Here is an 18644-nt window from a genome sequence, read left to right as displayed (position 1 = left end):
CCAAATCATAACCATTGATTATTATTAATCCAACGGTTTTAATTAAAGTTTTATATAAAAAAATATTTCCAAAAATAATTAGACTAAATGATCAATTAAAACCGTTAGATTAATGAAAATTAATGATTATGATTTGGAGTAACTGTTGAACACTTACTCTTGGAGTCAATATAACCCTCCTCATATATATATATATATATATATATATATATATATATATATATATATATATATATATATATATATATATATATATATATATATATATATATATATATATATATATATATATATATATAAAGTCCTTAAAGTTAGAGACCCTTTTCTAAGAGTCTTCTTGCCCTTGCTAAAGACAAATCTAAGTTAAACAGAATAAAACTACATGTGATTATATTTGTTTCAACAAGAGGCAACTTCCATTTCATTGACTATGTAATTTCCTTATCAAATCACCATTTATTGCTTCTTAACTTCTCTATCGATAACTAGCGTGGACTTTGTCCTATCACCTCACACAAAACAACAAACACTTATTCTAAGTTGAAGACTTTTTCATAATTTCATTCACACCCTTTTCTTAATTCTGTGTTTTCCTTTTATCAACATTTTTGTACTTCCCTGAAAACATAACATAACATAACACAGAGAGAAGAAAAGAAAAGAAAAACACTTTCATCATGGGAAACTGCTTCAGAAAACCTGCTGTTTGTCATAATTCTTCAACAAGTTTATTTGGTCAGTTTCTTTTTTGTTTTATCTTAGGTGACACTAATGTGTTTATGTTTTTTTTTTTCACTTTTGTTTGTTTTTGTTTCTTAACTTTACTATTAGTGCTATTAAGGTTGATGTTTAGTTGTTTACCACTTCCTTTAAAACTTGCTTGATATAAAAATACAGATTTTGAAGATTCTTTGACCTGATTCAGATTCTAATTATTTCTGAATAATTTTGTATCAAACTTAGAAATTAAGCTGGATCAATTAGTATTCTTATTTGACATGTTCAAAAAATAGCGTTAGACAGTGTTGACAGAATCCGACCGACCAATTTAATCAGATGAATTGGTCGGTCCTTTATAACACTGTCTAACACCATAACCAGAATCACCTGGTTATTGGTTGGTTCTTGCCTCATAGAACCGGTTTGAACCGCAATTCAATCAAATTTGATTCAACTGGTTTTTTTCTTCTTCTTTTGAACTTACATTTCATCTACTCTCAGGAAGTACAAAGACTCAAAGCAAAACAAAGCGGACTTCGAATTCTCCCGAGTCGAAAACCAAATTGGAAACTTCATGGTCGATTGATGAAAAATCCATCTCCAATGATGTTAAGTCCTTCAGCTTCAATGATCTAAAGGAGGCGACAAGGAACTTCCGGCAAGAAAATTTGATCGGCGAGGGAGGGTTTGGATTAGTCTATAAAGGATGGATAGATGAGAATACTGGTGCTCCTACAAAACCAGGAAATGGAATTGTAGTAGCCATTAAGCAGCTTAAACCAGAAAGTTTTCAAGGTCACAAGGAATGGCTTGTAAGAAACAACATAAACACTTTTATCAAACTTTCTGTTTATTATCAGTAGGAATCAAACTCGATCGTTGTTGTCTGATTTTTCGTCGTTTTTGTTTGCAGGCGGAAGTCAATTATTTAGGCCAACTTCACCATGAAAATTTGGTGAAGCTTATTGGTTATTGTTTAGAAGGTAAAAACAGGCTTCTGGTTTATGAGTTTATGCAGAAAGGAAGTTTGGAAAATCACTTATTTAGAAGTAAGTAATGTATTCACTCTCAGAATATTTTGATTCGCAAAAGAATAAGTACTTAACAGAATAATATAAGTCTTCGAGTATTCGTGCCAAGATGAGACATAGTTTCTTTTCGTATTCATATCTTTTCGCCTCTTTCTGCAGAAGGCGTTCAACCGATTTCCTGGATGACGCGAATCAATATCGCGATCGGTGTTGCAAGAGGACTAGCATTCTTACATTCCCTCGATGCAAATGTTATTTATCGCGATTTAAAGGCTTCAAACATTCTACTTGATTCGGTATGTAACACGTTACATCTGCGATGACTACATCTGATGTTTTACATATTAGTCCACATTCTTAAAGAGTAGCGCTGATATTTACGCAGGATTTCAATGCAAATCTTTCCGATTTCGGCTTGGCAAGAGACGGTCCAACCGGGGATAACACTCATGTTTCAACTCGAATTATCGGAACGCATGGTTACGCTGCCCCAGAATATGTAGCTACAGGTACATTAATAAAAAATAATTATACAGAAAAAGCAGATAAGTGTGCAATAAACTGCGTTGCTATCCCTTTCGTCGATGCTTTTTAAACACGACGGGCCTATATTTTTCTTGGCATGACAACCTGTCTTTTGACTTACCAAATTACCAAACAGGTCATTTAACACTGAGGAGCGACGTATACAGCTTCGGTGTCGTCCTGTTAGAGCTACTAACAGGACGGCGTGTAGTCGACGATGATAGACCGGCATATTCGGAAGAAACGCTGGTGGATTGGGCAATGCCTTTCTTGAGTGACAGCAGAAGAATATTGAGAATCATGGATACAAAATTAGGTGGTCAATACTCGAAGAAAGGAGCTCAAGCAGCAGCTGCACTTGTTCTAAAGTGTCTTCATACTGATCCTAAACATAGACCAACAATGGTAAATGTTTTGGCAGCATTGGAAGCATTACATTCCTCAAATTCTGTACCAAGAACACCAAAATCTGATCATAATCCTCATGCAACAAAGCATTCTAGTCATCATCATTCACATAAGTCAATTGCGAATAATACTCGAAAACATTGAGATGATTTTGTTCATGTGAATTAATGGTTCTGCATATAAACTAGTGGTTTGTTGTTTTGTTGTGTTGACAAGTGAGCAATGTTCATGTTGTTATTGAGAAGCATTAGTATGCTTAAGCAGCAACATTCTTAGATGTCTTAAACAGCTATGGATGGAAAAACTTAGACTTGGAATTTCTAGACCAGTATACTCATTTAATTTATGGACATAGACTTGCATAAGTTTTTTTCATAATAACAATTTTTTTATAATTACTAGAACATCATCTATCACGTCAAAACCAAGCATGGACAAAATTATTGAGAAGCAGGTCGTTGATTGATTGATATCAGGTGTATTTTGCCTTGTTTTCAACACAATTTTTTTAGCCTTCAAATCTATTAGGAAGTTCATATTCTAGGTTCTGCTCTAAAATATGAATAAGATGAAAAAGTTATGATAAAAATTGCACAAATATAAACTATAAAATAGGTATCCACATTAAATTTTAATTTTAGGTTCGACTCCTCCCCATCAATTTAGATTGATTGGATACAAAATGGATAAACCGACCAATTCCCTTCAAGATATTGTGGGAATTGTTCTGTATCGGAACCAGGAATAGATGGGATCACGAAAGCTACGGTGGAGGGAAGCTTTTGTGCGAGGGGTGTACCTGCAAGGTTAGCACTCTAACGCTCAAGTTAGTATGTAGATGAGAAAGAGAGTATTCAAATTGTGTTCGAAAACTGTTATCTGAAATGACGTCATCTGTATATATATAAAGGAGTTGAATAACTAACTTGCTAACTAACTGGCGTGAGATGCGAAGGACCTTTGGATACTTTGGAGAGATAGACGCCCTGCTTCTAGGTTACTGAAGGTAAACTAGTCAAGGGAACAATCTAGGGATTTCAATATGTCCTCGAACTAGACTCGGGGTGTTGCGCCTATAGATGGCCGGATTGGAAAAAGATCATGCTAAGATCAAATTATTTGGAGGAGTTCTTTCTGCAAGGTGGTCGGATCTATGGGGATGAGCCTGCATTCTTAGGGTATGACTGAGCCATAACAGTTGCCTCAAAGACTTTCGGGATCTTATGAACCAGGAAGTCTTTCCATAATATTGGTCGGCCGTGTTGCATGTATTTCCCGGATGCTCGAAGAAGTGGAGAGTCTAGAAACCACTGTAGGGGTACTCGGTACATTTAATGTTTTCTTTGTCTTTGAATTGCTGTCGTTTTAAGCCGTCAACATATCATTTCACATACATGGGTTAGGGATCGATTATCCTACCTAGGTGACTCGAGTGCTTTTTTATTCGAGGGGACTTGATGGGACAAGAAGCACGTTACCCTCAGACGGTTTGGTCTGGGTCGTTGATCTTTCCAGTCTATTCCCCATAAGATTTTAGGCGCTGTTTTTTCAATTTTTTTAGCTATTTCGTTCTTGCCTATCTTTCTACATTGTTTCACCATATCCTTCAATACTTTAGTCCCTCATATCTTATCGGCGCTGATGGCGGAAGTGACCATTGAAGGTTATTCTTGGGTAAAGTTTCCATATTTAGGTTATGAATTTATTTTTATTCTAGGGAAGAAATGCCCTTTAATTCTCCAAAGATTGAGGTTTCTTGTGAATGGGTAATCTCGCATATACTAGACGATATAAGGATATTCCATCAATTTGAGGGGTGTTCTGTCCCTTTTTATGCATGTATCTTTCAAAACCAGTTATTTTGCCAAATCATCAAAGTCGTTTTAAAATATCAATATGAAATTGATGAGATGAGAGTCTAAATGTATCTCCTATTTTCTCTTAATTTAAATATATTAATTATTTAAAAACTTTAAAAAGTAATTTTTTTATAGGAGAGAATATAAGCCTACAAGTTTATTGAATTATTGGTTACTACACTTAATTTTACAAAATAATTTCTCTAAAATGAATTAATATTAAAAAATAATATAATTTTCTTGAAACTTCTGCTACATTATTTTTTGATAATATGTTAAAAATCTACTATTTTAATTATAAAAAATGTTATTTTTAAATCCACTGAATAAATATTTAACGTTTAATTTTATTTACGAGATTAGTGGATATAATTCGTCGTGTAAAATAAATTTATATAATTATCCAATAAAAACCGCCATTTTACCAAATCATTAAACTCGTTTTAAAATATCAATATAATATTCATCATATGAGTTATTTTCTCTTAATTTAAATATATTAATTAATTAAAAATTTAAAAAGGTAATTTCTCTAAATGCATCTCCTGCTACACTTAATTTCACAAAATAATTTCTCTAAAATGAATTATTTATAAAAAATAGAGAAATAGGAATATGCACTAACAGTGTAAAATATTTTTACACTGTCAACCAATCACAACCATGTATCCAATTACAACACAATTTTAATTTAAAAAACTAATATGACATGACAATTGTAATGATTTTGATTGGATGTATGTGTAAAGTTTGTTTACACTGTCAGTGCACTACCATTAAATTCTAAAAAATAATATAATTTTCTTGAAACTTGATAAAGTTTTACACTTCAAATTAACAATCTTTCATAAACCTTCACCATAAAACCTAATTTCCAAAACCAGACCCTTCCGAAACACTTCCAAGAGTTTTTAGTACTTTAATATTTTTTGAGTTCGAAACATGGTTTGAAATTGAATTAACCATGTCAATGAAGAGTAACAAAAACAACAGAAGCAATTTCACAAACACTTGGTAGACACAAAAAATCAACGTTTGTTTTTGTTCCTCTTCAGCATGCTACCATTGAAGCATGTAGTAACCAAACACAAACACAAATTCAAACTCAAATCCGTCGTTTCATCTTCCACTTCACTTCTCAATCAAATCGATAACATTCACTATGCATCATATACATCACTTTCTTCATCACCAGCACCTTCGTTTTCCGTCACCCAAAACGACGTCGCTTCCACCTTCAAAACGTGGTTCCAAATCCACCACCGTTCCAAAGACCCACTCCTCACTCGAATCTACCAGATTCTCTCCTCCGGCGACGATTTCTCGCCTTCTCTTTCCGCCCTTTCGCTTCCCCTCACCGAAGCCTTTGTTGTCAGTGTCCTCCGTCACGGTGGGGATAACAATGACATTCTCTCTTGTCTCAAGTTCTTCGATTGGGCTGGGCGGCAGCCGCGTTTTAACCATACAAGAGCTACTTTTGTGGCGATTTTCCGTATCCTGACCCGGGCTAGCCATGTGCCTTTGGTTCTTGAGTTCCTTCAGACGTTCCGGAGGCGGGTTTTCGCGCATCGGGTTCGTTTTAATGATACACTTGTGATTGGTTATTCGATTGCTGGGAAGCCTGAGGTTGCACTCCATGTGTTTGGTAAAATGCGTTTTCAGGGACTTGACTTGGATGGGTTTTCTTATCATATTCTGCTCAATGCTCTTGCTGAGGAGGATTATTTTAATGCTTTTAGTATCGTTCTTAGTCAGATTCGGATGAAGGGCTATGCGACTAGTGTCACTGATGCGATTGTTGTTAAGTGTTTGTGTAAGCAGGGGAAGTTGGATGAGGCGGAAGATTATCTTAATTCTTTGTTGGGGAGTGGGAAAGAGTTGCATGGTTCTGAGGTGAGTTTTCTTGTTGGTTCGTTGTGTGAGAATAATAGGTTTGACCATGCTGTTGAGTTGGTCAAGGAGTTTGGGGACTTGGGGTTGGCACGTTTGGAACAAGCTTATGGGGTTTGTGTGAAGGGTCTTGTGAAGGGTGGTAGGTTGGATAAGGCTTTGGAGTTTTTTAGGCAGAAGAGAGATTCTGAAGGGTATGTTCCTGGTTCTCATAGGTATAACATGTTGATTTGTAGGCTTTTGAGGGAGAGCCGGCTTCATGATGTCTATGGCTTGTTGATGGATATGAATGAGTCTTGTATTCCGCCTGATTTGGTTACCATGAATGCTGTCTTGTGCTTCTTTTGCAAAGCTGGGATGGTGAATGTCGCGCTCCAATTGTACAATTCCAGGTCACAGTTTGGACTGAATCCGAATCAAATGGCGTACAAATATTTGATACTTACTCTGTGTTGGGATGGGAGTGTTAAAGAGGCGTACAGCGTGCTCAAAAGTTCTCTCAGTAATGGGTTTTTTCCTGATAGACGAGCCTTTACCACGATTGTCCATGCTTTGTGTAGAGAGTGCAAGGTTGATGAGGTGAAGGAGCTGATCCATCTTGCCTTGGAGCGGGAATTCACGCCAAGCGCTGTCACATATGACAAGTTTATATCGGCTTTGTGCCAAGCTGGAAGAGTGGAAGATGGTTATTTGGTGCACGGGGAGCTTAACAATGCCACTGCTAGATTCTCCTACTCGAAGATGATTAGGAGTTTTATTAAGTCAAATAGGGGAGACATTGGTGCTCGCCTTCTTGTTGAAATGAAAGAGAAGGATTTTGTACTAACACGGACCTCATGCAGAGCTGTTATTTGCAGTTTACTTGATATGGATAATCCAGTATCACGTGTTTTCAATTTATTAGACATGCTGACTCATGGTAAACCTGATGTTCGGATTTTCAACTTTTTCATCGACGGAGCCGGGCATGCCAATAAGACAGAGTTGGCCAGGAATGTATATGAGTTGATGATAAGGAATAACATTGTGCCGAATATCGTTTCTCAAATTCTTGTGTTGAATAGTTATTTGAAAAGTGGAATGATTTTTGATGCTTTGAATTTCTTTAATAGTCTCCGGCGCCAGTGTATGGTCAATCGAAAATTATATAATTCCATGATTATTGGTCTCTGCAAGGCCAACAAGGCTGACATTGCACATGATATCTTGTTTGAAATGTTAAACTCTCAATTAAATCCAAGCATTGAATCCTATGAGTGTCTTGTGCAAGCGCTCTGCTCATTGAAAAGATATCATGAAGCAATAAATCTCGTTCAAGTGTATATGAAAATGGGACGTCGATTAACTTCTTTTCTTGGCAACGTACTTCTTTTTCACTCTTTGATATCACCGGATGTCTATGATACATGTGTTCATTTAAGATGTGCAGAAAGTTCTCCTATTTCTACACTGAACTTTGTCATTGGTGCATTTTCTGGTTGTTTAAGAGTAAACCATTCTATTGAGGAGTTGGAGGAATTAATAGCGATGTGCTTTCCGCTTGACATTTACACCTACAATCTGCTGCTGAGAAGAGTAACCAATTATGATATGGACCAAGCTTGTGAGTTGTTTAATAGGATACGTCACAGAGGTTATGAGCCTAATGGTTGGACTTATGATATTATGGTGCATGGTTTCTCAAATCATGGGAGAAATGACGAGGCTAAGCACTGGATCGAAAAAATGCACAAAATGGGATTTTATCCAACAGAGAATACTAGAAGAAATGTAATAAAAAATATTTTTTCCAACGAAGAGTACTAGCATATTCTTTTAAGGAGAATGGATTGATGTGTTAAAGATGCAGAAGGGTTCATACAATTTTGGTAAGGATCTTGTTATTCTTAACTGATTATTAAAAAAAAAATTATTGTTACATTCAATACATTAGTTTTTTTTCTCTCATCTTAGTCTTTCTCATCTAATTGTTATTTTAGAGCAATCCTTGTATCTCTTATGTCGATTTGTTTTTTTTACCTCTTTGTGGAAGCATTAGGAATAAAATATGTTTCCACCTTGTATTATTTATAAAACTAGACCAACATTGGTGATGATTGGACATAGCTTTTTATACATCATTTATTTGTCATACTTATTTTTAAAGTTCGAAGATTGCTTCTTATCCTCTTTTCAAGATAGTTGCCATCACACATAATGAAAAATAATATCATCAGTTAATTTGTGTTTCTTGACACAAATTTGATAAATTTCAAATTTCAATACAGTAGTCGCGCTTAGTGTCAGTCACTACTTATGACATTTATAATAATAATATGGGATTATTCTTCTCACTTATTTTACATATGTTTTGTACTACACTGGATTTTGCTATATCACCATAAATATTTGCTATATCACCATAAATATTTTTAACCTTGTCCACTAGATGGGTTATTCACAAGGAAATTGATAGAATGTCTGTCTCAGTCTTATCAACTGCAGATGGCGGACCATGGCAGAAAGGCAAAAAAAACTTCGCCAATTTAGACTGCCATAAAATGCTGTGGTCGCCGTAGCCTATATTTGACAACTCAGCTCCATCTTCTCTCTTTGTAATCATCTGCCATGATCGAATATCCCATGTTTGATGAACTTAACCTCAGCAAGTTGAGAAATATGGGCTTCTCATTTCATAAAGGGTTGGGAGTTTCATGCCAGTCCCGAGTTTGCCCCATTGGCATCTGTCATTGCAACAAAAATATTATAGTTAACTGATTTATAAGGGTCTTACTTCATACATCAACCTTGCATTTTGCCTCTGAACTACGTTCCTTCATCCTTCTCAAAAGCATAACAGATAATGCTTTGTTATCATTCGGCAATAGTTATTTTTTGTACTTGTTAGAAGATATGAAAATATCTTGTAATACCTTGATATTATTATCTTGAGTGATTTTAGAATATCTCATAGGATTAGTTTTTTTTTTGTATTAGAGTATCTTAGGCTACCACATAACATAACATAAAATTAACTTTCATATGACTTTGTTATTATCATTATTCGTCTTCCTATTTAATTTGCTTAGGATTTGGAGTCTTGTATTTTAATGTAAATAAGATTTTTAGTCTAGTCTTTATATAAATCATAGTCATCAATCATATCTAAATCAGACTATAATAACAATTCAAAGTCTTTATTATTTCTCACTCTCTTTCTTAAAACCCTATAAACTTCAACTGTGCCGACTTTTGTTCCTGTCTGCAAAATAATCATTTGGTGTTTTATCCTTTGGTTTCTTCAATGGTAGTGTGATTGATTCCTTCCTTGTTTAGAACTTGCACCAAAATTGTTATTTTGTATTTCTTCTTATTGACATTTGATGATTTGATCAATCTTAACCTCAGTCTCATTGATCTCTGGATTTTTATATTGCATACATACAACACAATAGTATTCGTGTTCCCTCTAATCACTTGGTGTTTTTCTGACACTAATGTGAAATGTCTTGGCATGTAAACTTTTCCTTGTTTGGAGTATTCATGCACAAGGCATGTAAACTTTTCCTTGTTTGGAGTATTCATGCACAAGCAACATCAATTTGAGGTGCAGATGGAGAGTCATTAAGTTGTTTGGATGATGTAATCTGCACCCTATTGTTTTAACTTATAGCAGGCTAGATTGCGTAGTTGCAAGGGAGAATCATGGAAATGTAATCTGCACCCTATTGTTTGGTACAAGCTGCACTCTAGAGCTTATCATTTATTTTGATTTGTGTTTTGTAGGATAAGAGGTAATATATGATTTTTTCTATATAGCATTCTAGACAGTTGTTGATTTTCAAGGGCACCCAGTGATTATGGTATGGGAAGCGTAAAAAACATACCATCTTTGTCTGTTATCCTAATTTATCACGACAATTATCTTTTTTTTGTAAATGTTTTGTATTGACTTGGAATAACAATGTCAACTGGGAAAATGCAAATCTGATCTGTGCATTAATTTTTGTACATCTCTGTTTCATATAATGAAAGCACTTTCTTGAAAGCGGTCATTTGTTGCTAAGAATATGACAGGAAAGTGTAATAAACTGTCATCTGTTATTTAACAGAAGTGCTTACATGAATTAATGGGTTGGCTTCATCTCTTTTACTTTGAGAGATGTTAATCAAATTATTTAATATAGTTTTCAAATTATTTAATATAGTTTTCAAATTATTTTTTATTTAACATGTTACGTTACAAGTGCTACCTATAGGTATAGGTTCTATAACATTTCTTTAGGTTAATACTGTCGCAATTCTATTCAAATAACACTTTCTAAACCAAACTCTTTATAAGCATTTTCATTTTTCGTCCTTCTAAATAATTTCGTTAAAGAATTGTCTCTCTAAAGTTAGGACTTTTAACTTTCGGTCCTTCTTGCAACTTAGCGACAGTTTTTACAACTTAACAACTGAATTAGCGACAATTTTCGCATGAGGGATAAAATGTTAAAATTCATAATTTTAAAAAGACTTCTTTAACAAAATTTTTTAGAGGAATGAAAAATAAAAATGTCTAATTTTAGAGGAATGACTTTTTAACAAATTTTTTTAGAAGAACAAAAAATAAAAATGTCTAGCTTTAAAAAGATTTTAAATATATTTAACCCCAAACTTATTTATAAATAAAACTCCTAAGATAATCATTCAATCATGAATTCTCAAAAATGTTAAATGCATTATGATTTTGGATTTGCCTTTTCTCTAAAGTTTCTATTGGTGAACTACAAAGCATATAAGATATTCTATAAATTAAACTCTTATGCTAAGATACTATTGATTCATGAATTCTCAAAAATGTTAAATACATTATGATTTTGAGTTTGCATTTTCTCTAGATTTCTATCGGTGAACTGTTACACGTTGATACCAAATTCAAGTTAAGACAAAGAAAGACAAGATAAAGCCATAATAGTTGAGTTATGGCCCCATTGTTTCCCACTCAATTAATATTAACAAAAAGTTGACCAATCAATTTCTTGGTTTTCCTATCATTTTGCCGACTTTATCTTCATTCCATTTGCTGAAACAATCATAGCAACTATGGATGAAAAAGATAGGCATAGAAAAAGGAAACATGAATTTTTATGGTGAACATTCTCGTGAACATTCTTGCAAGGTTCACAATAGTACTCATTACATAGAAAGTGGGTATGAGCAATATATGTATATTGAAAAATCATGACGCCCATACATTGTCGAAAAACGCGGGAAGCCTTTGGAATATTAAGTGTAGGTTGACGTGTATATATACATAAATTCTGAAATAAAATTACTAATAACTAAAGATTATTTCATATTACCGACTTATAAATGGAATTGTGATATGGATTGAAAACTTACTAATACTGTGGGAAATAAAATGCTGCATATACTTAGAGTTTATGAAACATGATTACTTCTAACATGATTACTTCTTAAAAAACTTATAATGTTTTGGTTTGAACCTATCAATTTAATTCTCTATTAATATATTTTAAAGGAAACTCTTATTTTTTTATTAATGTACTCATATTCTATTTTCTTTTAAATGTTATATCTCGTATTAGTATCGATACATGCATGAATACCAAAATTGAGATAGTGAAGAATTTATCATATTTGTCAATTTGTCGTTGTTGACAAATTATGCTTCTAACATCACACTCACAACAACATAAACTTAGGCAGAGGTGTTTAGTGTTCCGGTGCGAAAAAGATATTGATGATAGGTAAATATGAATTTCTTGAATACGGCGATGCATGTTTATAGTATGACTGAGTGGAGGATTTTCAGTTCGACGATGCATGTCTCTAGTATATGACAGAGTGGATGATGTATCTGCAAGGTTAACACTTCAACACTTCAACACTCAAGTCATTGAAGTCAAGGAGAAATAACTTGCAAGAGTGAATAAAATTGAACCTATCATGACTCATAGACAAGCTTATATATGGCATACGATTTTAACTGCTCTCGGTTGGTGCGATGCAGAATGTTGGAAATTGTTGGATTGGATGCAATGGCTGATGATGAATATGTAGCTCAAATCTAGTATGCGACCTTCTAGCAAGAGTCCGCTTGTCTATCATTCTCCTACGAGGATATTCAAGGTTTGATATTTCGTGTTGGCTCGATCTTGTTGGGGCGTTTGGCCCACCCGAAATAGTTGCCCCTAAGCCATTGCTATCATGGATGAAGTTTAGGATTGTGGTAAAGGCTTTGAGACCAACTTCAAGATGAACCTTCTTTGTGGTCTTGAAATACTGAGACAACTCACCTTCTTCGAGACGAGGCCGGAGACGTGTTGAGTGAAAGTATGTGAAATTGGGAACATACATATTAAATGTTTGTCTTGTAACTGAAATGTTTCATAATGTAAGTTTTCCACAAAGACCTTAGGCTTCAAAGGATAAAGGTGATGCCTTTTAGAGCACCCAAACTCTATAGTAAAATTGTGGTAAAATTTAAATCATTGGTTGTGCTTGTGTGATTTACTCAATTATTGATCACAAATCATGGGGTCCACGACCACACACACAAAGACGTAACATCTTAAGTAGGAATGAAAACTTTCCTTGTTCTTTTAATCATTCTATATTGAGTGTTCTTAATAATTTTCATTTGCTTCTTCTTGCTCATGAGATGGATTGATTCAAAACGATGCTTCAAATGAGAAAAATGCCAAGAAATACACCATTATCGCTTGATTTTAGAGTTGCGCCAGAGCGAACTGAGGTATAAGGTTCCCCCAATCTAGAGGTGATAAAGACCAAATATAAAGGTCTTCTTAATTCTGGTAGGCGAGAAAGTTTGTAGGCCATCTTCGAGATTAATTGATGAATGTTCACTAAGGAGGGATGTCAATGATGATTCTTCCTCTAATGTGCTCATATTTAAGAGACCTCGAGATAAGGGGCCTAATTCAAAAAGTTTCAATCATGAGTAGAGTCTATTGTTTCCCTCAACAAAATTGTCTCCATTGTTTCTTGCATGTATGGTTTTAGAAGAGCTAGAGAGATTCAATCAAATGTTTTTGAAGAAGACTATTCATACTTTTCAAGTAAGAACAAAGCAGTTTGCTAAAAAGAGATGGCATAAATGTTGTATGAGATGCATAAGGAAGCTGAAGTATAATATTTTGGGGTCAAAGGGAATGGAGTGGTTATAGTGCTTTTGTGTATTTGAAAGGAAAAAATAAAGGCTCGAAAAGCATATTGGTTAACTTGTTATTGAAAGGGACACGTTTCTTCATGAACTTTCTAAGTGATCAACTAATCTTTTAAGAGAAATAGCTAAAGAAGTGCGAGCATTTGGGTACCCTCTTTGTTAGGTGAGAAGGTGAAGACGTTGACCTTAGGAATAAAAGGGAGGGACGCGATCTTGACGTTGATCCAGAAGGAGTTATTTGACATGATAGTTGTTATAGCCAATAATAATGCGACTTTAGATTTTTAACATAAAACAGTAAAGGAGTTGGAGATATCCTTATGTGAATCCCAAGGTGGTTTGTAAATAACTTAAGACGATTTGCGTGCGACGTAGTCTGAAAATGTTCATCTAACCAAAGAGTATGCAAATGTTATGAAGTCAGTTATTCTATTATGCATGTGGATTTCGAGAATTCCTATAATGAAAATCTCGAGGGAGAAGATTCATCCTGAGCAAAACATAGTGGATGATAGAGTGATAATTCTCAGTTAGAAGTCGCCATGGTAGGTTGTGTAACATATTGATATTTTTTAACCGTGTTCCTCTATGATCGTCTTGAAAAGAATATTGCTAATTATCAAAATGTGCTCGTTGATTTCTTTCATTTGTATGGTATTTGTTGTTTTATGGCTTTCATGTTTCTTTTGAAAATGGGTTTTTGGCTCATTGTTCATTTATATGCGTTATTCACCTTTGAGGGTTATCATTCTAGGAGGGGACATTTCATTTTTTTTTTTTGAATTTTGAAGTAGAAAATTCAAAACTAACTACAAACTCTATCGAGAGGCTATTGTTGTTCTCTAGAAGAAGTATTGCGATGCTTCCTTTTTCGTTGGATGAATCATCTGCGAATATTGTCCATATGGTCGAGGACTCTGCTTCATTAGTGGCTGTTTACTTTACGAAATATTTGAATAAATGATATTTAATTTTTCTTGGACTCGTACGAAATGCCAAACTCCAAAAGCTCCATGGTTCACTTTTTCATTCTTTCACCTATGTCAGGCTTATAGAGTAATTGTCTGTTGGGATAGTCTGTTCTCACCACTATGGGATGGGTGAGGAAATAACGTCTCAATTTTTCGACTGTTGTTACAACTTTTAGGAAAACTTTTTTAAAATTATTGGTAACATGTTTAAAACCCTTGTAAAAATTTCCTAATAAAATAAACTGGGTCTTGTAATGAGATACGTTCAGTACCAAGAAGACCCTTACAACTTCTAGAGAGATGGATAGGCAGACAAAGGAGGGGTTGTCGTTCAATAGGGCATACTAGTACAAAGGGTTATGACAATATTTTCTTAAATTTTTTGAACTTGATATCACACTTTAGTGTCCATTCAAATGTAGGGGTGATCAAAACCAAACCAACCCAATAGAAAACCACAAACCAAACTAAACCAAACTGAAACCGCAAAAAACCGCATTTGGTTCGGATTAGTTTGGGTCATCTTTTAACAAAACCACACGGTTTGGTTTGGTTTGCGGTTTGTATTTTGTAAACCGAACCAAACCGAATCAAACCGCATTATGTTACAACCTAACTTTTACTTAACTCCCATCCAACCCAAACTTAAATTTATAATACCTTAACCTTATGATTACGAATAATTATCCTTACACACATGATATTAGTCCCTATCTTCTCAAATCTCTAATAGCATTATCGCGCCATCTTTGCCACATACATCTTCTCTCTTTTTCTATAATCTCTACTCTCTTATATTCTTTCTTTTTCACTTTCTCATTTCTATGCAAATGTTCTCTATTTCAGTTTCGTTTTTATCGCACATCTTCTTCTCTAATCATTCAACTATTTTGTTTTTTCTTTTTCACCTTCACTAATCTCTCGTCTCTTCTATTTCTTTTTCATTCTAATAATTTTTATATTTTTTTATACTATTATTTTATGTTTATTATTATACTTTTGTCTAATTTAAGTTTTACAAATTAAATAGAAAGTTATTGTCAAAAGATGACGAGTTTTGTTGTTATTTGATAGTGTATGAATGTCTAAATACAAAATTATGTTGTCATCTATATGTATATGTATGGTTCAATAAAATATTTATAAAAAACCGAACCAACCGAACCGAACCAAACCGCATTAGTTTGGTTTGGTTTGGTTCGGATTTTTTTTAAAAGCCAACCAAACCAAACCAAAACGCACAATTTTTTCTCTTGCGGTTCGGATGATTTTTTTTCATCAAAACCGCCTAAACCGCATCGCGAACACCCCTATTCAAATGTGGCTTATTTCCTCACAAGTATGTAAAATGACAACACTTTATGTGCTAATCAGAAAATGAATTGAGCCAGAGCTATTAACATGGCTTTTTTTTTTTTTTTTTTGTCTTAGGTGCCTCCATATTAACCATTGCTTGGAATTTTTCTTGTATCGTGATTAATTGTCTTCCTAGACTGGAACATGGTATGTTCCCAAGATTTTGTGCCCCTTCTTTTTTTAGATAGTCTTTTCTTACCATTCTCATTCTCATCTTCCATGATAATCACCTTTAAACGTTAGTATATCTTTAACATGGACTCAGTCCTAATGAGCCCATGTTTTTCTTGCCCCGACCCAAATAAGAACACGAATCAAAATCATAGATTGTATAGATAACTGTTTACACTTAAATATAATTTACATGTCACTCAAAACTGACAAGGCAATCGATTAATAAATAGATGAATTCTCTTCGATCAATAGAAAATCAGACAAATATGAACAAACTCAAAATAAGTCAATTGGATTATTTTTTTCTAGTCTATTATAGTATCTAATGATTGTAAAAAAAATCAAAACTCAATAGTTATATAATTGAGTAGCATCGCCATGTTTAGTACTACCAACTAGAAAGCACGAGAATAAGCTCAACTAAATCCAAGATTAAGTGTAAATATAGTAAATCATTTTAAAATGCAAGTTGAATCCAAACTCAAATTAAGACAAAGAAAAACAAAATGAAAGCCATAATAGTTGACTATGTTCCATTGTTTGCCACTTAGTATTGACAAAAAAAAATGACCAATCAATTTCTTCATATCTCTCTCATTTTCCACCTTTATCTCTCATCCTATTGCTAAAACAATCATAGTATTTGATGAAAATTAATATAAGCATTGAAAATGGAAAACATGGAAAGTCTACTAATACCATGTTTACCAAAGAATACACAAGCCACGCATATAGACAAATTTTAATGATGAACACTCTATCTAGTTTTGTTAGATATAGTTTCAAGTATCTAATCATTTGAAGTTGAGTTATTTGTTTTTTTAAATTGAAGGATTTTTTAAATAAATTTAAACTTAAAATTAATTTAATCAAAATGTTATCCACACCCATCACTTTATCAAGACTACCTTAGAATTCGTCAATTTAATTGGTTAGACTTAAATTGTCTTTGGAAAATCAAAAATAAATATTTAAATCTATAACTAAATAATTTACTATTTTAAATGTATTAAATAATTAATGTATCTAGTCAATATATATATCAGATATATTAATTATTTAATAAATTTAAAAAAGTGAATTAGGAAGGAAAAATACATAAAATTAAAAAAAAAGCAAAACATATGTATCTGATTTTAATTAATTATAAAATAATTTATTTATGGATTTTGAAAATAAGATGAAGAATTTTTCTTTTTAATATTTAAATTTACTTTGATCTCTTTTGAAGCCGACGTAGTTGGAGACTTCATACATGCTTTCTATTGTTGACGTTTGCCCTTATAGCAAAATGATAGTGGTTGTTGGGATCTCTGAGTAGGAGTATTTATTGGTTCGGATAAATCCAAATCAAACCGGAATTCAAACCAAATCATAGTGTTTTAATCGTGCAAAAATCGAATCAAACCAATGAAACTCGATATTAATCGATTTGGTCATCGGATTTTCAAAACTCTACCCGCGGACCCGTCTACCTGAACCAACCATAAATAATTAGTATAATTTATATCATAATTAGTATTCAACTTCAAGAACAAAAAATTAAATTTTATTTGTGACATTCACGATCTACATGAAATTTTATTTGTGACATTCACGATCTACATGAAAAAACGAAAAATTTAGGAATTTTATATTATTATTAAAATTTAGTTGATGTAAATTAGATATTTTTTTAAATATATTTATGCATATTTGTTTTTAGTGTATCTACTCAATCAAACCCAAACCAACCCGTTGTTTTTCGATTTGATTCGGTTTGGACTTTATTCCAAAAATGTGCAAATCCAATCCAAATGAAATCAATCCATATATTTTTGATCAGTTTGGATATCAAATTCTCTCAAAATCGAACTAAATCAACCCGCGAACACTCTTATCTCTTAGTAGCGTCTTATATCGAGTGTACCTCAAGTAGATCAACTTGGACGGTCGGCTCATTAATACGGCAAAGATGAGTTATGGAATCATTGTAAGATGATATGTTTACAAGGATGGACACGCGAACCAAATATTTGTGACTTTTTGACAAGGGTTTTTCTATTCTCATTCCACTATGAGAACTTCTTAATTGAACCGATTGAGTTTGGTCGGTTTTATCAGGCGTTAGCGGACCCAAAACAAAATGAAAAGCTAAAATTATTGGAATGGAATGGATTGAAAACTTAGTCTAGAATCGCAATCTTATAGCACTATGGGAAATAAAATGCCGCAAATACTTTGAGCTTCAGAAGTTTAGATAATGGAGATATATATTATTACCACAAAAAAAAAAAAGGAAATATATAACACGTGAGTAGGTAATGTCTTGTGTCAATTCAATTATTATCAATTCTTTGATAATCTATATATATATATATATATATATATATATATATATATATATATATATATATATATATATATATATATATATATATATATATATATATATATATATATATATATATATATATATATATATATATATATATATATATATATATATATATATATATGTATATTGCCATTCACATCATGATTACAATAATATAAT

The 18644-nt window shown here is 33.1% G+C and overlaps 2 protein-coding genes across 4 annotated transcripts; both read left to right on the top strand.

Annotated features, from left to right (window-relative positions):
- The first annotated feature begins 430 nt into the window (after window positions 1-430).
- LOC131615942 (probable serine/threonine-protein kinase PBL2) lies at window positions 431-3034 on the top strand. The gene is made up of 6 exons (XM_058887133.1): window positions 431-735; window positions 1222-1532; window positions 1634-1769; window positions 1911-2047; window positions 2137-2260; window positions 2413-3034. Exons 1-6 carry the CDS (start codon window positions 678-680, stop codon window positions 2826-2828), a joined length of 1182 nt encoding a protein of 393 aa, XP_058743116.1. The 5' UTR covers window positions 431-677; the 3' UTR covers window positions 2829-3034.
- Window positions 3035-5409: 2375 nt separating this feature from the next.
- LOC131615940 (pentatricopeptide repeat-containing protein At1g71210, mitochondrial) lies at window positions 5410-10460 on the top strand. 3 transcript variants are annotated; one of them, XM_058887132.1, is made up of 2 exons: window positions 5410-8301; window positions 9991-10460. In XM_058887132.1, exon 1 carries the CDS (start codon window positions 5600-5602, stop codon window positions 8237-8239), a length of 2640 nt encoding a protein of 879 aa, XP_058743115.1. In that variant the 5' UTR covers window positions 5410-5599; the 3' UTR covers window positions 8240-8301; window positions 9991-10460. The 3 variants fall into 3 exon arrangements, with proteins under 3 accessions (XP_058743115.1, XP_058743114.1, XP_058743113.1); XM_058887131.1 differs by having other exon boundaries at window positions 9951-10460; XM_058887130.1 differs by lacking the exon at window positions 9991-10460 and adding an exon at window positions 8903-9907.
- Window positions 10461-18644: the final 8184 nt, after the last annotated feature.

The sequence above is a fragment of the Vicia villosa genome, linkage group LG7, assembly GCF_029867415.1.
Source record: "Vicia villosa cultivar HV-30 ecotype Madison, WI linkage group LG7, Vvil1.0, whole genome shotgun sequence".
NCBI classification, from domain to species: domain Eukaryota; kingdom Viridiplantae; phylum Streptophyta; class Magnoliopsida; order Fabales; family Fabaceae; genus Vicia; species Vicia villosa.
The sequence above is the reverse complement of the archived record's forward strand: the minus strand, read 5'-3'. Positions and strand labels throughout refer to the sequence as shown.